The 22,272-nt window shown below is 37.6% G+C and overlaps 3 protein-coding genes and 1 pseudogene across 4 annotated transcripts; 3 read left to right on the top strand and 1 right to left on the bottom strand.

The window, feature by feature from the left end:
- On the top strand, positions 1,572-5,509 carry LOC109842598. Its single transcript, XM_020411454.1, has 3 exons — positions 1,572-1,654; positions 3,212-3,336; positions 3,531-5,509. The coding sequence occupies exons 1-3, from the start codon at positions 1,572-1,574 to the stop codon at positions 5,507-5,509; spliced, it is 2,187 nt and encodes a 728-aa protein (XP_020267043.1).
- LOC109841286 (ubiquitin carboxyl-terminal hydrolase 22-like) lies at positions 6,234-10,567 on the top strand. Of its 2 annotated transcripts, none has more exons than XM_020410209.1 (3): positions 6,234-7,243; positions 8,219-8,334; positions 8,994-10,567. In XM_020410209.1, exons 1-3 carry the CDS (start codon positions 6,603-6,605, stop codon positions 9,746-9,748), a joined length of 1,512 nt encoding a protein of 503 aa, XP_020265798.1. In that variant the 5' UTR covers positions 6,234-6,602; the 3' UTR covers positions 9,749-10,567. The 2 variants fall into 2 exon arrangements, with proteins under 2 accessions (XP_020265798.1, XP_020265797.1); XM_020410208.1 differs by having other exon boundaries at positions 8,991-10,567.
- On the top strand, positions 12,360-19,029 carry LOC109841285 (annotated as a pseudogene).
- Positions 19,321-22,044, bottom strand: LOC109841284 (probable folate-biopterin transporter 2). Its single transcript, XM_020410207.1, has 5 exons — positions 21,594-22,044; positions 20,765-21,024; positions 20,590-20,685; positions 20,345-20,515; positions 19,321-20,235 (listed from the first exon to the last, which is right to left on the bottom strand). Exons 1-5 carry the CDS (start codon positions 21,916-21,918, stop codon positions 19,642-19,644), a joined length of 1,446 nt encoding a protein of 481 aa, XP_020265796.1. The 5' UTR covers positions 21,919-22,044; the 3' UTR covers positions 19,321-19,641.

Below are 22,272 nucleotides of genomic sequence, written 5' to 3'. Positions count from 1 at the left end.
TGGGCGAGACAGTGAAGACTGTCTCGCGTGGGCGAGACAGTAAAAGTCTGTCTCGCCCTGCGAGACAGTAAAGACTGTCTCGCATGCGAGACCGTCTATACTTGTGTTCTTTTTTTGACATTTTGGATGACTTCCTTTTGAGCTGTGTTTGGATTCCTTTCAGCATTTTTTGACGCCTACAGTGGTATTGCAAGGAATTAAATTTATGCGGTTGCTTTGAAGCGGAGTCGAACCTGAGATCTTGGAGTAGTACTATATACATGCAATTTATCAACTCGGCTAGACCCTCTTGAGTACTTAAAACCCTTATCTTGACAGTAGAATCCAAATAAAATGGAATTATTTAAGTCCCTAGGAATGAGTTAGCTAAGTTAATCATTCTTCTTAACCCTTATCTCTCTCAACCCATTGGCAGACATTGCCTTACTGAATCAGATATAATAAAATTAGAAAATTACCACGAAAATTTATGATAGCTTTCTCAAATTTACCCTAACACAATCCATTATAGAGTCTATAAATATCAACTTATATCAAACTTGGAGCATAACTCAATCTGACTAGAAACTAAAAACATATATATTTAAAAGGAACAGAACAAAACAAGATAACTCAATCTGACTAGAAACTAAAAACAGATATATTTAAAAGGAACAGAACAAAACAAGAAAAAAAAGAAAAAGGGAAAATTGTGTCAAGGCCCCCAAAGCAAAGTCTTAATGTGCTTCAGTCCCTTTAACTTTTTCCCATGTGGTTCAGCCCTTAAATATAGGACACTATGTTCTACACTCATTCTTTAGCAATTATTAGATGCCAACTAAGCATAAAGAAAGAATAAAAAATAAAAAACCCCAAAACGCCCTTATCTCCTCTATTATTTCATGTTAAAGTCTAAAAACAAGTTGAATTAGACTTAACATTGTTATGGGGTACAACTGTTTCCAAATATATGATCTGATGAGTCGCCATTTCTATCCAGCTAGACAAGCCGACACCCCAGTGTCGACACGAGAAGCGGTGTTAATCGACACGGGCCATCCTAACCTCCCCGACGAGTCGACATCTCGACCGACGGGAGAGATAGTCAAAGATTAGCTAGCAGTCCGACTTAGCCGACCAGACGAGTTGACATTCATCAATGTCAACACGAAATACGGTACCAGTCAGCCCTCTCGCAGCAGGCAACTCGCCAAGAGCCTAGTCGGTCCAGTCGAGTCGATACTCCTCCGTATCGACTCAAAAGGCAGAACGAGTCATCACTCGACTCCATTCAGCCAGTGTTCCTCGAGTCGTCACTCCTCTTAACGAGTCGACTCTCCTCGCGAGTCCCATCATGAAGTACATTGTTCTCAGCGAAGCTAAAAGATAACTTCGCCAAAGCTTATCCATCCTGACAACAAGTCATATCAAGTCTACTCAAAGACCATGCGTCATCACGCAGCTTATCAGCCCATGTCCCGTTGATCACTCCTCAAATCGAGACCGAAGTGATCTTCCTCCTGTCGCTAGCCGACACGTGTAGAGCCAATGATGACTCATCTTCCAGCTCACACTTTGTCACCGCCATTTGCATGGCCGAAGTGACCAATCTGTCATTGGCATCCTCTTTATATGCAGATGATATTCGCCATAGCCAAAAGAAGGCAAGCCAAAGGTTTGCAATCTAAACTCTCTTCCTAACCTAAATCTCAGATATTATCATCTCTAATGCACATAACATAAGAATACATAGTTCTATCACTCCACTCAAGTTCAAGTTCATCAACTTACTAGATCGTCGGAGGTACCACGGGAGAATCATCACCCTGTCCTCTCATGACCTTCTTCTGTGCAGATCGTTCACTCTAACTCAGTGGCCGAGGCATAGAGTCGGGGAAGGAAGTGACCCCTTCATCCATCCATCATCATCATCTTGTCCCACTGTGGATGCAGATCTGGCTGTGTGATATTCAGCATCAACAAACATGAAAGTCTATTTCATCTTAAATCTAATTCGGTTCATGCTAAGTCTAATTTAATTTTTTTAACTCTAATTTAAATCATGTTATGTCTAATTCAACTTGTTTCAAGTCTAATTTAATTGGACTTAACATGAAATTAGACTTAAAAAAGTTGAACTAGACTTAACATAAATTGAATTAGACTTAACATGAATTAAATTGGACTTAACATGAAATTAGACTTAAGACGATTTAAATTGGACTTAAAATGATTTAAACTGGACTTAACACGAACCAAACTGGACTTAACACGAATCAAACTGGACTTAACATGAACTAGACTTAACATGAAATTAGACTTAACATGAACCTAACTGGACTTAACATGAAACTAAACTTAACATGAACCATGGTAGACTTAACATGAAATTAGACTTAACATGAACCAAACTGATCTTAACATGTTCAATTCATGTTAAGTCTAATTTTATGTTAAGTCCACTTTGGTTTATGTTAAGTCTAGTTTCATGTTAAGTCCAGTTTATCATGTTAAGTACAGTTTGATTTATGTTAAGTCTAATTTCATGTTAAGTCCAGTTTTGGTTCATGTTAAGTCTAGTTTTGTGTTAAGTTTAGTTTATCATGTTAAATCTAATTTTGGTTTATGTTAAGTCTAATTTCATGTTAAGTCCAGTTTTGATTTATGTTAAGTCTAGTTTCATGTTTAGTCTAGTTTGATCCGTGTTAACTTCAGTTTGGTTCGTGTTAAGTCTAATTTAAATCATTTTAAGTCCAATTTGAATCATGTTAAGTCCAATTTAGTTCATGTTAAGTCCAATTTAATTCATGTTAAGTCTAATTTAATTCCTTTCAAGTCTAATTTATATCATGTTATGTCTAATTCAACTTATTTAAGTCTAAAAAACAAGTTGAATTAGACTTAACATGAATCATGTTAAGTCTATTTCAACTTATTTTAAGCCAATTTCAATCATGTTAAATTCTTTTTAAGTCTAATCTAAATCATGCTAAGTCTAATTAAACCTTTTAAAGTCTAATTAAATTAGACTTAAAAAAAGTTGAATTAGACATAACATGATTTAAATTAGACTTAAAATGAATTAAATTAGACTTAATATGAATTAAATTGGACTTAACATGAAATTAGACTTGAAACACGTTGAATTAGACTTAACATGAATTAAATTAGACTTGAAACAATCCTTCTTATCTTTCTTTTCTAACCTTTTCAGCAAACCTCTATCCTCCAGGCTGAGTCCCAACTGGAACTTATTGTACCCTCAAGAGCAAACAGATTTATCCTTCCTTGATCAGCCGTTCTCCCCCCAGGAAATAACAGATGCTGTGTTTGGTCTCCACCCAGAGAAATCCCCAGGTCCTGATGGTCTTCCGACCGGCCTATAAGCCTGATAAACAGCTCTTGCAAGATTTTTTCTAAAGTATTGGCAAATAGGCTCAGAAAAGTAATCCACCTCCTCATTGACAACTCTCAGTCTGCTTTTCAATCAGGCAAATCTTCCTTGGACTCCTTCCTGCTAGGCCATGAAATGATTAACTTTTGTTCCTCAGGGAAAAAGGATGTTTGTGCAATTAAAGTGGATTTTTATAAGGCCTTTGATTGTGTTAACTGGTCCTTTCTTCTATCTCTTTTAGAAGCCAGAGGTTTTGGACCCAAGTGGTGTTCTTGGATCCACAACATCATCTCTTCATCTAAATCAGCAGTTCTGGTAAATGGGACCCCTACCTCCTTTTTCAAATGCTTCAAGGGACTTAAACAAGGAGATCCTCTCTCCCCCCTTCTTTTTCTGTTAGTGGCAGATGTCCTTAGTCAGATGCTTAGATGCAGTGCTGCCTCTGGAGACCTCTCCAACCTTAACTTAAGAGGTAATCTCAACTCGATAAGAACCATACAGTTTGCAGACGATACAATCATCTTCTCTAGGGCTAATCCATCTGACATGGTAACACTTAAGACCATCCTCTCTATTTTTGCCAGTATTTCTGGGCTCTGTGCTAATCATCAGAAATCCAACCTCTTTTACCTTGGCAAAATCCCTCAGAAAGGCAATTCAATGGCTGAAATTCTCGGTTGTACTGTTGGCTCTCTCCCCTTCTCCTACTTGGGTCTTCCTCTGAAAAGAGGTACTCTAACCAAAAGAGAGTGGCAACCTCTCCTAGAGTCCTTCAAAAAGAAGCTCTCCATATGGAAAAACAAAACCCTCTCTATCGGAGGCAGGCTGACTCTTCTGAACTCTGTTCTCTCCTCTATCCCTCTCTATTACATGTCTTTCTTTAAGCTGCCAAAATGGGTTATCAATGCTGTTGATAAAATCAGAAGAAAATTCCTCTGGAATGGCAGTCACAGCTTCTCAAGAGCTAAATTCATTGTTAACTGGGGCACTGTTTGCAAATCTAAAGAAGAAGGAGGGCTTGGGGTGATTGATATCCCCTCTTTCAATTCAGCTTTACTCTCAAAATGGATTTGGAAATTGTTGGACAGACCCTCTTATCTAAGCAAAGTGTTTTTCTCCATTTATTCAAAAAACGGAGCAAACCCACTGGCTACTCAGCCAAAGATGACATCCTCAAGATTTCTTCAAGATCTTTTTGCTATCCAATCAACCTTCTTTAAAATAGCGAGATGGAATGTGGGTAACGGTAACACTGCCAGTTTTTGGCATGACAAATGGTCCTCAACCAATTCCCTTAGCAGTCTCTATCCTCATGCATACAAGCTAGCTCTCTCCAAAAACTGCAGTATCGGCTCCCAAGGTAGATGGACAAATGATTCATGGTGTTGGCATCCTTTAATTAGAAGGGGGATCTCCCCTAAAGAAAGGGCAGACGTTCGCAATCTTCACTCTCATCTAGAGAACATTTCTTTAGGTGGTTCACAGGAGCATGATGTCTTACATTGGCCTCTCCTCTCTACGGGTATTTTTTCTGTGAAATCTTTTTACTCCTTTGTTTCTTCAGGGGGCCAAAAATCAAAGTTCTTCAACATGATTTGGAAATCCAGCATTCCCTTAAAGGTAAAAGTTCATCTTTGGATAATCTCAAAAAGGAAGCTCAACACTAAAGACATTCTAATCAAAAAAGGTTGGTCTGGTGATCCTTTATGCCCTCTTTGTCTTGGGGAAAATGAAACACACGATCATATCTTCATCCACTGCCCCTTTGCTCGAGAAGTTTGGAAGTTCCTTCTCCCCTCCTTTCCAGCTAACAACTGGCCTTTATCTACGGAAGACCTGCTTCTGCTACATATAGTCCCAAACATTAGCCCAGATATTAAAGCTATATGGAAGATTCTTTTGCCTTGTTTTTGTTGGAGGATTTGGTTTTGTAGAAACTCTCTTGTTTTCAAGGATATTCAGCTCAACCCGATGCATACAGCCTCTGATATAGCGAGGTTTTCTATGTTTTGGACAGGTTCAGGAGATGATAGGACGGTGAGGAGGCTTCGAAGGGCAGCTTTAAACCTCGGACTGCAGGAGCTAGCTAAAAAGAATATCCCATCGGAGGAGGGGGGCAACAGTGTCAGAAACTAGCCGTCCCATTTTCCAGTATGAAGTTGAATCTTTTGCTCAATGGAGAAGTCTCCCTTTATTTTGGTAAACTAATAGAAGTACCAAGCTTTGTATAGTCACTATAAGCTTTGTGTGGCTGTTAATATCAAGTTGTTAAGTGTGTTCTGTATCTATCTAGATGTAGGGAACTGCAGTTAAGTGTGGTAGGTGACGACATTGGTCCGCTCCCTACCCACTTCTCCTTCAGTGCTCCCTGACTTCTAGAGAAGTTGTATTCCTCAGTGTAGATACCTTAGCAATATATAAAATGAACAGGGCTTATACCCTGTTTTTCAGGCTCAAAAAAAAAATTAGACTTGAAACAAGTTGAATTAGACATAACATGATTTTTAAATTAGACTTAAAATGTATTAAATTAGACTTAACATGAACTAAATTAGACTTAACATGAAATATACTTTCATGTTAAGTCTAATTCAACTTGCTTTTAGACTTAATATGAAAGAATAGAGGAGATAAACATTTTGGGTTTTTTTTTACTTTTTATTCTTTCTCCATGCTTAGTTGGTATGTAATAATTGCTAAACAAGGGCTATAGAACATAGAATTTTTGCTTTTGGGGCTGAACGACATGTGAAAAAAATGAAGAGATGAAGCACATTAACTTTTTGCTTTTTTGCTTTTGAAGGCTTGACACAATTTTCCCAAAGAAAAAAAAAAAAAACAACTAAACTCTTGTTGGGAAAGTCTCGAAGATTTGAGAGCGAATTCGCAAAGAAGTCGTCCGGTCCAATTGTCGGTCTCCGCAAAATTACATTTTGCCACTCTCTCTCCTGCGTACCTTTCTTCCTCCTCCGACCAAAACCGAACCCTCAGAAATCCCAATTCTCAACCTCAACCTCAACCTCCCAAAGGTCCCGCCTTTAGTTCCGAACCTCAATCGAATCTAGTTCCCATATCCTCAATCCCCTCAATTTGTCTCAATTCCACCCAAACTCAGCCCTGACATAGGAATTTTTTTTCCTTCTGATTTGATCCACCAATTTTCAGTTTTTGGGCATTCTGTAGATCGAATCTAACCCTTTTTTAAACCCTTTTCAATCCCATCAAAGAGATGGCTTCTACTAGCTATCAAACTCCCATGTCCTGTTCCCATCTCCACAGTTTCAAAGAGAATCATGGCATCACCGGCTATAAATCCCTTCGAATCCCCATCAAGCCCTCAAAAAATTCAGTACCCAGATGCTCTTTCTGCTCCAAAACCCTAGGCCGGCTCTACATCTGCTTGATCTGCTCTGAAGTTAACTGTTCAGATCACTTCTTCATCCATATCCAATCAAATGACGGACATGAGATCTCTGTAGACGTAGAAAGATCAGAGCTTTATTGCTTTCTTTGCAATGATCAGGTATATGATCTCGACTTTGATAAGTTCATCGAAATCAGGAGAAAGCGAACCCGAAAGCAGCAAAAATTAGCAAAGAAGGAGGTTGATCAGTATTGGGGATTGAGGGGGATGAATAACTTGGGCAATACTTGCTTCATGAATTCAGTTCTCCAAGCTTTAGTTCACACTCCGCCGTTGAAAAATCACTTCTTGGGGCACAGAGAGGTTTGTAGGCTGAGGAGGAGGAGGAGGAGAGCTGCAGGTGGAGCTGGGGAGGTTTCGTGTTTGGCTTGTGATTTAGATGGAGTTTTCTCGGCGGTGTTTTCGGGTGAGCGGATGCCTTATAGCCCTGCCCAGTTTCTTTACAGGTTAGGATTTGTGTGAATTATATGCAGTTCTTTTATAGGAATTGATGTAGATTTACAATGAGTTGAATGACTTTAAGAATGATATATTACTGGTCTTCAGTCTGATGTAAATGTTGCTATTTAGTGGTTCATAAAGTTCAACTAAGGCCTCTGATGAGAGAGAGAGTTGCATGAATGTAATTTTGTAACAGAGAGGACCATTGAATAATTCAAGGCATTTGAGTTGTGTAATTCAGGAATGTGAATGTAATTTTGTAACAGAGAGGACCATTGAATAATTCAAGGCATTTGAGTTGTGTAATTCAGGAATGTTAATTGATCAGTTCTCTCGGTCCACTGCTTGAATAATTCAAGGCATTTGAGTTGTGTAATTCAGGAATGTTAATTGATCAGTTCTCTCGGTCCACTGCTTCTCCTACTGATAATTTATGCTCTTTATGTTTAAACTTTCGGTTGACAAATAGAATGCCATTGTGTGTGCTATGGTAATATGAACCAACTGTCGTATTTGATCATTCCTCTTAAACTGTTTGCCTTTCTTCTCTTCCTCTGTCTTAAAGCTGTCATCTAATTTACGAGTGAGCCAATAGCTCATTCACTTGCATCCTTGCCTCTGCAGGCACAAAAGAATGTACATACATGCTAAAAGAATGTATGGATATAACTGCAGTTGCTTGATCTTTACCTTATACATCCCCAGTCGAAACCTTTAATCATTTTGCAATTGATGTGGCCCTATTGGATACAATCATGCTGATATTTCCCATGTTACTTCAATGTTGTACATGCTTTGTATGTTCTGCAAATACTGCATGTTGCAATGCAAACAAAAAAGAGGGGAAAAAAGAAAGAAAGAAACTAGTGAAGAAAGAAAAGAAATTAGAAATAAATTTCTTTCTTTTTTATTATTTAATTTGAAATGATTGTCAGAAATAAAACATCATCAATTTTTCCATTTACTTTTTTGTCATACAGTTGGTGGCAGCATTCAACTACCCTTGCTGGTTATGAGCAGCAAGATGCCCATGAGTTCTTCATCTCAATGCTTGACCGGATTCATGAGAAAGAGCAACCTAACCATTCAAATAAAGGTATTGACTCTCTTCGCTATCATTAAAACCAGTTTTCTCTTACCCAAAGCCGTTCTATCCTTAAATGAAGTGAAGACTTGTTCAGTAAAAGCAACCACTTTAGAAGCACTTTAATATTGTCTTTGTTTACTTATCTTACGTATTATAAGTTAGGGTAAATTTCACTGAACCCCCCTGAACTTGTCTTACTTAACCCCCCCAAAGTAACACCGTGAACTTTGACCGGTCACGTGCCAAGCATGTGACAACGAAGGACCAAAAAATCCTCAGTTTAGGAATTGCCCCCTTTATCCTTAAATGAAGTGAAGACTTGTTTAGTAAAAGCAACCACTTCAGAAGCACTTTAATATTGTCTTAGTTTACTTATCTTACGTATTATAAGTTAGGGTAAATTTCACTGAACCCCCCTGAACTTGTCTTTTAAAAGGGCATTTTTGTCATTTCATCATTGACAGGTAACATCGGCAGGGGGTATGTTGTAATGTTGTAGAAACTTCAACGTTCAGGTGGGTTAAGTGGAATAAACAAAGTTCAGGGAGGTCATGTGCAAAAGCCTTCGTGTGCAAAAAAACCCCCAAAGTTCAGCGGTGTTAAGTGAAATTTACCCAATAATCTATAAAGTATCCTTCTATCTGATGTAGCATTTCTTGTGTTAGTAGGGATTGGAGACTGCCATTGCATTGTCCACAAAGTTTTCGCAGGGATTTTAAGATCAGATGTCACTTGTACCATTTGTGGATTCACTTCCACCACTTATGATCCATGTGTTGACATCTCTCTTGACTTGGAACCAAACAATGGAAGCTCAGTGTCTGCTGGTAAATCTACCAAACAAAGCTCGAACCCTATAACATCAACTCTCATGGGATGCCTCGATCATTTCACAAGACCGGAGAAATTAGGAAGCGACCAAAAACTCCATTGCCAAAATTGCCAAATAAAGCAAGATTCAGTGAAGCAAATGTCCATCCGAAAACTTCCTCTAGTCCTCTGCTTCCACATTAAAAGATTCGAACACTCTTTAATCCAAAGAACATCGAAGAAGATCAACCAATATGTAAAATTTCCATTTTCACTTGATATGACCTCATATTTATCCTCATCTATTATAAGAAAAAGATTTGGGACCAGGATATTTGCCTTTGAGGGGGATGAATCTGAGGTTTCGAGTTTGTCTTCAGAATTTGAAATATTTGCTGTGGTTTCTCATATGGGTCAGATGGAATCAGGCCATTATGTGACGTATCTTCGGTTGAGGGATCAATGGTATAGATGTGATGATGCTTGGATCACTAAGGTGGATGAAGAGATTGTGAAGGCTTCACAAGCCTACGTGATGTATTATGTGCAGAAAGTTTTGTACCATAAGGAAGGAACCAATATGAATTCCTATCCTTCTTCGAGGTGTTGCTAAGGAAAAGGAGTTTTCGAGGGAAAAGAGGGCGCTCCATACTATTATGAAGGGTTAACTGCGAATAGACCCCCTGTGCTATTGCCCAATTGTGGATCGTCCTCCTACAGTTCCATTTGTGCATATAGGCTCCCTGAGCGATTCTTTTTACTCTCCTTTACCCCCAGGAGGTCTATTGTCAGAAAACGATTTTCGGGGTGAGAGAGTAATAAATGATAATAGTAATAAAACATTCTGGGGGTCCATCTACAATTGGGTGATAGTACAAAGGGTCCATCCATAACTGACCCTATTGTAAAAGTAAAGGAACAGTAGCCTCCGCGACCAAGGGATGAAATGTATTTCTTCGAAACTCTTGCTTCTTCTTCTGCTTGAAGACTCTTCTTACAGAGAATAGTTCTTGAGGTCTGATTGGGATGAAAAGTTATTCATACACGGGAACATGAAACCAAAAAAATAAAAGGCAGGGAAAGTGCTTACTAAGTGAACGGTAACGGGAGAGATCGCTGCTGTTTCCTCTACATTACCTTGTTTTTTGAGTATGGTAATGTTCGTTTCTACTCTTCTGATAACTTACATTGTAATTGTTTTTGAAGTTACAACGCTTACCTCTGACTGTTCATATGTACCTATTAGCTTATTCTCGTCCAAGTTAGACAAAAGGATCTGAAAAAATGTTCAGATTGATTGCATAAATGTAAACATTGCTGCAGCTGATGAAGGAAAAGGATTCTTGTGGCTGTTGTTGGTGTACAATTTGGTGGTGGTTTTTGTTTTGGATGGGAACTTTGCGATGAATGGCTAATTGTGGTGATTTTTTTAGCATATGGGGATTGTTGTCTAATCCAAAATAGTTTTTGTTTGCTTCCTGTTTTTGCTATTTTGCACAATATATAAACTATATAACTTTTAGGTCGGTGTCTTTTTAAAAAAAAAAAAAATTTCGTGAGCTTTAGAATGTATAAATCATAACAAACGGTTTGAATCTTGAATGTAGATGGGGAACATGCATTTTTATATGTGTATGCTTATTAAGTTACAGTGTATTGTAACCTTACCCTACTTATATCTGGTTTAATATTTTAGCTCGGTGAGGCTTTATCCCTTGACAAAAAGGTTGGGATCACATCATAAAAGCCTAAGGTTCAATTATATCTCTGTATTTTTCAAAAGAAAAAGTCCAAACAACATACACACGAGAAAGAAGAAATTTTCAAAACAGTCTCAAACCAGATTTTAATTTAAAAAACCGATCCATTTTTTGCCACCCAACTTAATCTCATTTCCTAATTAGTCGGGGTTACCAACCCCGACTATTTATGGCATAAAAAACCAGGTTTAAGACTTCTAATTGGGGTTTAACAACCTTCTAAACAGTCGAGATTACTAACCCCGACTGTTTAGGAATGTGATTAAGCTGACGTGGCAAAAAGTGAGTCGATTTTGGTAAAAAAAGTCGGTTTTTCAAATTAAAACATGGTTTGAGGCTGTTTTGAAAATTTCTTCCAGGAGAAACTTTTAAAGCGCCCGCAAAAATAAAGAAATAATATATGTTTCTACGCTTTAGTTTGCGGTCGTTTGATAAATATGTTATCTGCGTATGTTTTGATATCTGTATCTACTTTTCTATTTTTCATTTTCATAGAATAATTATTATAAAAATATTACACATGTGATGATGACAAGCGGGCAACAAGTTGCGCCGCTAATCCTTTCTGAATTGAGGCATAAATGTATATTTTTTAGTTTTAGTTTTAGTTGCGCCGCTAATCCTTTCTGAATTGAGGCATAAATGTATTCTATTTTAGTTTTAGGGTAATGTATATTTTTTTATTCTACTGAATGTTTGAGGCATAAATTAAGTATAAATAATCTTTTGATTTACAGCATTGGACGTAATGCTAAATATAAAAAAAAAGAGGAAGTTTTGGTACTGTTTGGCAACCAAAAAAAGTATCTTATCTAAGAGCTTGTGTCTTATTGACTTGGTCAATAAGCTAGTAGAGCTGTTTGGTAACCAAAAATAGGAGGAGATTATTTTAGAGATTGTGTCTTTTGCAAGTAGCTTTTGGAAAGCTATCTCAAGTAGCGTTTGTCTTTGGGAAGGAGCTGTCAATTTTTTTCTTCTGTTTTTGCCCCTAATAATTCTAATTTTATATCAATAATATTGCATGACCTTTTTAGTCATTTAACAAATTTAAGCTAGTTGTACAGCTTCTTTTACCAAACAGCTCTAGTCAATCACCTAGCTACACAGCTATCAGCTTTCAGCTACAATTTCACAGCTTTCAGCTAGCTTGACAGCTTTCAGCTATAATCTCGCAGCTTTCAGCTAGTTTTGCCAAACAGAGCCTTTGTGTTGAGCCGTGCCAATATTTTTATGAACAGTAAGTTTTTTGGTTAGTGGAGCGACCTTAACATCCAAGGATTATCCTTTTTAGATACTCGGCATTTACAACTAATCATTACAACAAATATTTCCTAATTTGGGCATCGCTAATAGAATTAAGCATTCCTAATCCCTTTCACTACCCTTCTCTATTCTCCCGCCAAATATTTCCCGCCTCTTCATTTTCCATTCCCCAAAAATGACCCCCCTTTCCTCCTATGACCCGTTATCATCAGTAATTAATCCCCCCTCTCCCTCTCTCTCTCTCTCTCAAAAACCCTAATTTGTTAACCGCCTCAGTCCGCAGCTCAAAACCCTAGGAATCGAAGAAGAAGTCGAGGGAAGGGGATGTTCTACTCTCACACCTTTCTCGCGAAAAAGAGCCCCCTGGGGACCGTATGGATCGCTGCTCACTTGGAGCGAAAGATCAAGAAGCACCAGCTCAACGAAATCGATGTCGCCTCTTATGCTGGTTCGTTGATTCTCCCTTTCTCCCTCCCTCTTCTGGATTTTTTTTATCTGATCTCCGTGGTAAAAAAAAATTCCTCCTTTACCCCAGCTTTCTGGGTTTTTTTTTCCGACTAGTTTTGTTGTTAGGGTTCGGCTTCTTGATTTTCGCGGGGGCAATTTCTTCCTTGTTCGTCAATAGATTAGGGTTGCTATCGAGGGTTTCTATTTTCTTTTTTTAGGAATTGGGTTTTGATCTCTCCGGTAAAGATTTCGCATACCCCACTTTTTCTAGGGTTTTCGGGTTTTCCCATTGTAAGTTTTTGGTTTATTTATTTTTCATGGAATCAGTTAAAAAGATAGATTTTTTTTCCGGTGAAGAATAATGGTTTGAAGCTTATCTTCGACAAGAGATATTGGGGTATTGTTTTGTTGATCTCCTCGTAGTAAAGACGTCTCCTTTTCCGTTTTTCCGGGATGCAAACAGTAAAGTATAAAGCTTCATTCTAATTATTGAAGAATGTGTATGATTTCTCTAGAATTTCAAGTTTCTTTTCATTGTTAGGTTTTGGTTTATTAATTTTGTGGAGTAAAGTTTGTTTCTTCCCAAGGAATTGGTTAAAGAGAATTATCTTTTGGAGAGAATTGGGTTGGACTGTTTGTTTCAGTAAAATTTGATGTTGTAAAGCCCATGTTTGTCAAAAGAAATTAGCGTTTTTAATTTTCTTCCCCTTTTAATCTTCTTTATCATGTTAGTGCAGATCATAGTGTAGTAAACTTCCGCATACAATCTTTAAAGGTTGATTTATTCACAGATTAATAAGATAATTTGAATAATTTTTTTTAGATTCACCTAGTAAATATATATAAATGAAGGGGTTTCAATATGATAACCCTAGAATGATGCCAACTTAGGAACTTGAACGAGTAGAAGCTAGAAGCTTAAGTAATCATTCAATCCTACGCTAGGAAGAATGTGTTTCACTTATTTGGAGCATTTAACTCAGCTTTCATCTTTCTTCAATAGAATGTATCATGCATGTTCCCTGAAGTTCCAATTGCTCTGAGATTATCAGGGCACCTTCTTTATGGTCTTGTCCGGATATATTCAATGAAGGTCAAGTACCTTATTCAGGACTGTAATAGAATGGTGGATGATATAAGAAGAGTTTTCACATCTGTGCAAGTTAATCTACCAGGTGAAGCGGACCATGCCCCGGTGGATGATATAAGAAGAGTTTTCACATCTGTGCAAGTTAATCTACCAGGTGAAGCGGACCATGCCCCGTTTGAATCTCTTACCTTGCCCAGCACTTTTAATCTTGATGCCATGGAGTTGGACTACTATCCTATAGAGTAACTTTTGTTTTTCCCTTCTCGGTTCTCAGTGCATACTTAAATCATAGAAGGTAATTTACACTTTTTTAACCCTTTAACATAATCTTTGTTTTCTATTTCCAGTGAACCTGATAATCACCGGAAACCACATGATCAGATTACTATTCAAGGTCATCTTTTGCTTCCATTTATTTTCTATTTTCTTCAACATTGTTTGTCCTTCAATGTAAATCTGTATACTAATGGAATCAGCATGCTCACAGATCAAATGTTGTTTGAAGAAGAACAATATGTGTCTATCTTTATCGATGAGGTCTCAGTCTTTGCTACTAGTCTGTTTATTTTTGAAATCTCTGCTATTGTTTTAATGCGCACTACTTTGTTACTATATGCTGACAGGATAAGAGAACTGATAGCTCTCCTCGGCCTAACACTTCAAATCCTAGTGCTGAGCCAATGGAAGAAGAGTAAGTCTCATTTTGAAGGATTGTGTAGTGTTATGACTTATGTGAGCCACCAACCAGAATTTTTTTTGGAACTTATTGATGATATATCCGTTTTAGTATTTTACCACCACCTGAGGGTGAACGCATTGATCTTGATACTCATAACGACAATGGTGTGGGCATCGGATGGGAAATGAGTATGTATAGGTGTTTGAAATGATCCCTCATTTTATAAATATATACAAACATTGAGAACATTGATAATTTAATTGATTGTATATTTACTTGCAGTTTTTTGCTTCCATTTGATGATAACGATATCGGTGATCTCGATACTACTGCCAAAAATGTGGTGGGTACTGCAGATCATGCTCCAAATACTCTTAATGAGGCCCATTTCTCTCATGAGTCTCCTGAAATCATGCGTGATGCTGTACATTATTCTGAACGAGAACTGGATGGTACCACTAATGACTTTGCTGGAGTTAATGAACAATCTGTTCCTTCCTTCAGCAAAGATGGGAATCTTTCTCCAATAGCGGAAGGCTTGTCTGCCTCTGATGAGGGATCTGTTCCTTCTGCAGCTCATAACAAGGTTACAGCTGTTGCATCGGCAGATGACCTTAATATTCCGAGTGCAGTGATTTCTTTGGGTTTGTTTCTTGCCTCTTTAATCATTGAGTTCATTTGAGATATTTGGTCATTTGTTTCTTAAAAACAATCATTGCAACTTGCCTTTCTCTATTGAGGTGTGTCTTGTAGTATCAGTCATGGTCTTGGTATGACATGTTGCAGGACAGCACTTACCTGATGTGGAACTTCAACCCTCTCCACCAGTAAATCAGAATACGAGGAGGAAGAGGAAGATGAAACAGTTTTTTGATCAATCTATAGTGTTGACTAATGCGTGAGTATATTGATTCTCAAAAAAAAACCCTCTCTTTTCAAGGTGTTGGGTGTTTACAAGTTGTATGCTAGCAATTTAGAAAACTCTATTACAATTGGTTGCATGTTAGGCAAAGTCTCACTCATGTTGTATGCTCCATTGTTTTGTCTCAGTTTATTTCTTTTCCCCCCCTCTAAACATACAAAAATACTGTTTTATTTTGGTTAATAACACTGGAAAGTAATAACCAAAAGTCCATTGATATTATAGGCTAAATTCACTAGAAACTCATGAACTTTCTATAATTGTGAAACAGATAACTTGGGTTATCATAAATGTGCAACTGACATGTGGATCTAGGGCACTTTTTCATCAAACTTCTTGTCTAATGGGCCACCCCCACCCCTACCATTCTAAATCTCAAACTAATGCAGTGTCAACACTTACGCAGTTCAAGTTGTTTCTTTCTTCTATAATTATGTTGGTATCACTATGATGAATACATTTTGGGAACTCTTTCTACAGTGAAGTAAAGGCACAACTTGACAACACTAGTGCATTAGTATGCAAACGGAGGAAACTTCCTTGCTCAGTTCTTGATTTATGGAGATTTAGCAGAACTCGTCAAAATGACAGGACCTTCCATGAGCCCTTGCTTCATGGTGAGCTTCACTGCTTACTGCATCTATCTCATGACCACACAACCACAAACACATTCAGAAAACCATTAGGATAAATGTTCTTTCTCTTTCTTTTTTTAGTGTAACAAACTGTTTAATGAGGTGTCACATGCTTATACTCAGGGATGTCTGATAGACTGCGAGAAGTTTTTGAAAGAAGATTTCCTCGAGTATCTGAATCTATTTCATTAGAGACTTCTTCTGGACACATGGATGCACCTGAGGTCGAACCCGTTCTTCCAGACATGGATGTGGAACCTGAGCGACTACGGTTTGCTAACAATGCCGATGAAGTCACAGATGACTTGGTCCGACCTGCTTCAGAGAGAGAAGAGTTCACTCCCTCTACTGCCAAAATTTTGGGTTCAGTTTCAGACAAAGGCAGGAGTATTGAGCCTGAGGTACTGCCCACTTTCGAAAAATCTGCATCAGCTGAACCAGTTAGGCCTGAGCTTGCTACGCCCACTATATCAGTTAATTTCGATGAAGAACTGCACCTGGATGATAGTAATATAAGGGGATTTCCAACTCTGCAAAATTCTACTGATATAGAAGTAAGTGCAAATATGTTAGAAATATCTAACATCTGCATTTCCAACTCTGCAAAATTCTACTGATATAGAAGTAAGTGCAAATATGTTAGAAATATCTAACATCTGCATGTGCTTATGGTTTTATCATGAATGATATAGAAGTAAGTGCAAATATGTTAGAAATATCTAACATCTGCATGTGCTTATGGTTTTATCATGAAGTTTTTTTGGCAATACTGAGAAGAATATGAAGCTCCCACGTTCTTTTCATCATCATCAGTTTCCTCTTTTTCACTGTTATCATGGACTTATTTAAACTGAATTCCTGTCCTTTCTTGCAGGAATTAACTTTTTTGGAAGCAAGCAATGCATCATCAAGTAAGCTGCAAACATTCAGATAGTTTTTTTCTCGTGGATGTTAATTCATATTATTCTTGCTCCATGCTTTTGAAGTATTTAACGGGTAGGTTCTTATATCTGCAGGTTGTGATGTAACTGAAGCTGGAACTATGTCTGCAACAACAAGGTAAAAGATATTCCAAGCATCTTTCTACATTGTTTGCTGTTCAGTGGGTTTTCCCTCTTCTGACTATGGGCAATGGATAATGCATTTTTTGCAGGAAGGTTGCACAATATCTAAAAGAGCTCTCCCCTACTGACTATACTCCTGAAAACCAATCGGGATGTTTGAGTTTGAATACAATTTTGGAAAGGAAAACAAGAAAACAATGTGCACGGATGTTCTTTGAAACATTGGTAAGTGGTTATTATATCTGACATTGTTTTCTCAAATCATCTCAAATTAGAAAAGTCCCCCTATAGGTTTGTGTTGTGTATTAGTCATTTTGGTTCTTTGATTCTTGGTATAATATTAAATTTTCGATGAGTCAGGGATATGCATCGATGTCTACAATCACAATGTGAAAGGTTTTGAAACACTTCACTGTGCCTGTTAAACAATAGCCTCACATTAGTAGACAAAAAGTATGTTCAGCAGCAACAACAAAACCTTTATCCCAAATTCTTTGGGTCAGCTAACAAAAACTATGTTCAGTTGGAAAATTTATCGTGATGGTAAAACATGGGAGTATGTTCATAAACTTAGAAATCGTTCAACTGTGATTGCTTCTGGCTCTGGAGTAAAATCTGAATACAATCCAGTTGGGGAAGGAAATTTTACAAGATGTTTATAACTCTGTAAGGACCAACCATGCTCTATATTACAAGAGTTGGGGCAACTAATTAAGAAATTATGTGTAATATGAGAATGTTGAGATGTATGAGAAGTAAATCCTTATAAGAGGTATCTTCAATTGATAGATTTGTTATTTTGTTTTTTTTTATTGATGGGGGGGGGGGGGGGGGGTGGTCGGCTCCATGATGTGTTTTAAGCTTATCCTCATATGGACAGCTGTTAATGGGTATAGATATTTACTATGAGGGTGTGTGTGAATGAATTCGTGCTGAACTAGGCCACTCTGATATTAAAATTAATTCAGAAGGAAGAGATAAAACGGGTCTAAAGTCTTGGCTAATACTCACACATTTACATTATCACATGGGATTTAAGCGTACCCATCAAATTCATTTAAATTGGTCAAGACTATCGATGTTGGTCATTAATGACTAACACTAGAAAATTGATGCCTGAAGTACTAAAATGTGATTTGGTTGTGTTATATTAGAAAGAAAAGAATGATAGAGAGGTTGCCATTAAACTAACTTATTCCATGTTCCAATAAACTGTGATCAGTATTGCTAATCAATACCCATAAAGGTGAGTCAAAACTCAATTCCAAGCTAATCTTGGTAAGAACATAAAATGAATATGGTGGTTGCTAACTTGCATCTGAAAACTAATGGACATTAAAAAAAGGACACAGCTAATCCTGAAGGATAGGGTACAACCTTCTTTTTGCTGTTTCAGACAATATTTTACAGTATGATGTTTGATATTCATTTTGTATGCTTTAATAAACATATTTCTGTCCTAGTTGGATTTATCTCTGACAGCAAGGATTCATGGAATATATTCATTGAATCAGATTGTTATTTTTGCATCTGATCCTGTTGTAATACTTTTCTTTATAGGTCTTAAAAAGCTATGGTCTCATTGATGTACAACAAGAAGAAGCTTATGGTGATATCTTAATTTCTCGGACTCCTGCACTTTCATCGGCCAAATTCTGAGTTTCCAAATAGATTTGCTTTCACACTATGAGTAAGATAATCACCTGAAAAAGAACCATGCCTTGGTGCATACATTTGAATTTACTCAGTGACAGTTTGGTATTTTTGCTAGTTACTGTTTCTCATTTGACATAATTCTATGTTTTGATCTGCAGCATCGATTGCTGGACTAAGGTTGACTTGTTACTGGGCAAATTATGGATCAACTGAAAGCTAGGCGGTTATGTGTTCTTCACATAAGGTTATATAAGTTATAGTTTTCCTGTATACATTCTATCAGGGCCTTATGATCGTTGGATGTCTTTTTGTAATTATTAGTTGGATAATTTATGTCTTGTCATCAATATATCAGAAGGTTCCTCCATGACTTCTTTCTGTTTGTGCAAAAACAGTTTTTAGCACTACTTCAGTACTAGCTTTGAGTTTTATGGATTTAGCTAATATTGTAGAGACTAGAGTAGAACTGATAATTAATTGGACATTTCTTGAAATTCACATCCGTTGCATACGTGGATAAATTAATCTATACAGTTATAAGCACATGATCATTAAACAAAATTTTCTTTTTAACGGTTCAATGACTAAAGCTGTTATTTTGGTTAAGCTTGAGCATGAATTCTTCAATTTATGAGTGAAACTTTGTTAAGTTACTTAGGTATATTGAAATGAACATTCAAGGCCAAATTTCATTTAATTCCTCTAGAATTATTTCATTGAACTCACTTAACTCCCTCGTAAACCTGCTTGCTACATTTTAAATTTCCTTCAAAATGACATGATCATTCCCCAGTGCAAACTCTTCAACCCTTAATAGTATCAAACTACTTGGCTGGTCTTTAAGCTCTGATCAAATTCAAATCTTTGAGGCATTATGGACGGAAGGCCTTGTGAATGAAGAAGTGAATCTCACCTTTACATAAATCATTGGCATTTCATTATGGAGAATACAGACTAAACGTCGGAACTGACCAATTCCCCTCTTTCCCCTCAGGCTTCTTCAAGAAGTGGTTTTATCTTGGTGTCATTTTCTACTGTCAAATTTTCTTCAATTTCAGTTTTCATAAGAACATTGGTAGGAAGAATCATTGAATGTTGATCACTCTTTGGCACTAAGAATAACAGGGCCAAGGGAACCACTCTCAGAACATTCCTAATCAAAACAGCTAACCATAGGTTATCAAACTCCGTTCGAGTAACATTCAAGATGTTAAGCAATAGACCGCCTCCCCATGAGGACGTGAGCAAACCACTGTGATCTATGGACATTAGCAAAGCAAAGAAGGTTCCTTCGATCCCGGAAGGGCAAAGCTTTGAGCTCAGCACTAGGATTGGCATCCATCTAACACGTCCAATCATCTGAGATACACTTTCATCAATCACAGCAAAGAGTTTATCAGGCATTCCTAGATTCAGGTTAAGTCGTAATACTAGAATTAGGTCTAGCATTCCTGTAAGGCTCGAGAGTAACTGGCTCCAAAAGAGAAGGCATCGGAATGGATAGTCCTTTAAAGAGTTCTGGTAAAGTAGGACACCGAGGAGAGACCCCACTGATCCAATGGAGAAAATAAAACTGATTGTCCCCTGCACCATAAGAAAACCCCTAAACCTATGTTACTTTGCAAATCTATAACTTCAAGTTGGAAAAATCTGCAACTTCAAGTTGGAAACAACTGAAACAGGCTCTAGATACCTGAGAGAATGATGGGCCTGTTTCAGTATCAGTGTACCAATAGAACATTCCTTCTTGAATGTTTAAACTCAGAGCAAGAGACATGTACATAAATATGCATGGTCTCCAGACTTCAGGGCATTTTAAAGTCGCCCACATTGTTCGATTTGCTTGAGATAGCTTGTGATGAACCTGATTGAAATTGAAAGCATGAGAAAAATGAGTAGCAAGATACCGCAATCTTTGAGAATACAAGCTTATTTTACCTTTTGGTATGCAAAATTTGGTACGTGGACCTCCTTCAATACCATTCCAACAGAAAATACCAAGGCTGCAGGTATGCTTAATAATCCAAGAACTCCCTTTTGATCATGAAATAGAAGGTTAAACATCAAAGATAGAGTTTTATTGCCAGTTTCAGAGAATAAATTATAAGCTAACCTGAGAACTAAATGCATGCATGAGGAGACCACTTATAGAAAAGCCCAGAAGCCCTCCTACAGATGAACAAAACCCGCATAAGCTTTGCATGTCAGCAGCGAGCGAAGGGTGACTTATACTATTCTGGGCAACACATGCATCGATCGTGACATCTGATATTGCTACTGCTGCGCTCCCTGCAGTAAGCAATAGCAGTGCTAGGACAGTACATGATTCACTCTGTAGCCATAGTATTAACATAGAAATTGCTCCTAGAAAACCTGCAATTTTTTTTGTAAAGAAATAACTTTTAGCTCAAAGTTTCCTGTCAATGATAGAAGCAGAGAGAGGACATCATGATTCAGAATTGCGGGACTCTGAGAAGTACTAATTAGATAATGATCATAATTTAACTTGTGATATGAACTGGTCATCAACTATGCTTAAACAACACAAGTGGTGGAATTTGTGGTGTAATCGGAATGTTACAGTTTCGGCTATTTTCTATATTTTTCACAACCCGATATTTGAGATCTTATCAGAAGCTATCTTGAGGAGAAACGAGATGGAATATGGATGCCAATCCATTACCTGGTAATAATGTCGAGGATATAATTTGCTTCCATTTATTAGATGACCTGTTATATTAGAAGTTCTATGTTATTTTGAGGGGTTAAGTTCTGTGTGAATGCTAACAAATATTTGTTTCTCTCCATCCTGGATATTGTTCCTTTACCTAAATCTAATAAAACATCAGCGAGCCTGCAGTTCACAATTTATCTTAAAAAGCAGAATTCGAGGTTGTTACAATAACAAGCGACCAACATAAATAACTAAGATAATAACTTGCCTGCAAAAATGAAATATGGCCTCCTCCTATATCCAGCAACTGGAAGTACATCAGTGAGAATCCCCCACAAGGGCTTAATAATCCAAGGGAGAGTAGTAATCCCTTGATACACCTGAGCCTCTGATGGCATCACTCTTTGAACATCCTTCCAATAATAATCCGACGCCACTTTGCATATTGCGCCCCCGAGCCCTTGGCTTATTCCATTGACAGCAACAACACCATACACAAAGCTCCAATGCATTTCTTTTGCGAGCATTTTGAACCAATTGAATGGCGAAACAATAACAGAATGGAACATTGAGGGTTCTGAATTCTTCGACATCGCTTATCTTGATTCTGGGAAGTTTTTCCCCCCCAGATAGAATAGAGTTTAGAATATTAGAAGGTTGGCAGTCTCATGGGTATCTATGAATTTTGAATTCTATTGGAGTTAAAATATATTGAAAGATCTTTGCATGGGTCCAAGGCCCTGAAGGGAGCAAGAAGTTGTATGCTATTTTTCAAAGTTGCCGAGGGGGAAGCTCTGATTGACGCCATGCTTAAAATGAGGAGCAGGTTTTTGGTGATGGAAGAGCTAAAGACACCCACAAAAGGACCCGATAATGGAAAAACCTGAATATTTGTTTCTCTGAAGCTGAACGGTGTCATACTCAGTGGGTCTCAAAAGCTGGTCTCT

Source organism: Asparagus officinalis, chromosome 5, assembly GCF_001876935.1.
Source record: "Asparagus officinalis chromosome 5, Aspof.V1, whole genome shotgun sequence".
NCBI classification, from domain to species: domain Eukaryota; kingdom Viridiplantae; phylum Streptophyta; class Magnoliopsida; order Asparagales; family Asparagaceae; genus Asparagus; species Asparagus officinalis.
This window is presented reverse-complemented; position numbering and strand designations above follow the sequence as displayed.

What these genes read in the sequence shown, in the direction of transcription:
- LOC109841286 (XM_020410208.1), top strand. Translation starts at nt 6,603, where the DNA reads ATGGCTTCTACTAGCTATCAAACTCCCATGTCCTGTTCCCATCTCCAC. An exon ending in CCTGCCCAGTTTCTTTACAG is followed by an intron (nt 7,244 to 8,218) that starts GTTAGGATTTGT and finishes TTTGTCATACAG; the next exon opens with TTGGTGGCAGCATTCAACTA. An exon ending in ACCTAACCATTCAAATAAAG is followed by an intron (nt 8,335 to 8,990) that starts GTATTGACTCTC and finishes TTCTTGTGTTAG; the next exon opens with TAGGGATTGGAGACTGCCAT.
- LOC109841284 (XM_020410207.1), bottom strand. Translation starts at nt 21,918, where the DNA reads ATGTCGAAGAATTCAGAACCCTCAATGTTCCATTCTGTTATTGTTTCG. An exon ending in TGCATGCATTTAGTTCTCAG is followed by an intron (nt 20,686 to 20,764) that starts GTTAGCTTATAA and finishes CATGATCAAAAG; the next exon opens with GGAGTTCTTGGATTATTAAG. An exon ending in CAAATTTTGCATACCAAAAG is followed by an intron (nt 20,516 to 20,589) that starts GTAAAATAAGCT and finishes AATTTCAATCAG; the next exon opens with GTTCATCACAAGCTATCTCA.
- LOC109842598 (XM_020411454.1), top strand. Translation starts at nt 1,572, where the DNA reads ATGGCCGAAGTGACCAATCTGTCATTGGCATCCTCTTTATATGCAGAT. An exon ending in CAAAAGAAGGCAAGCCAAAG is followed by an intron (nt 1,655 to 3,211) that starts GTTTGCAATCTA and finishes TCTATCCTCCAG; the next exon opens with GCTGAGTCCCAACTGGAACT. An exon ending in CCACCCAGAGAAATCCCCAG is followed by an intron (nt 3,337 to 3,530) that starts GTCCTGATGGTC and finishes TTTGTTCCTCAG; the next exon opens with GGAAAAAGGATGTTTGTGCA.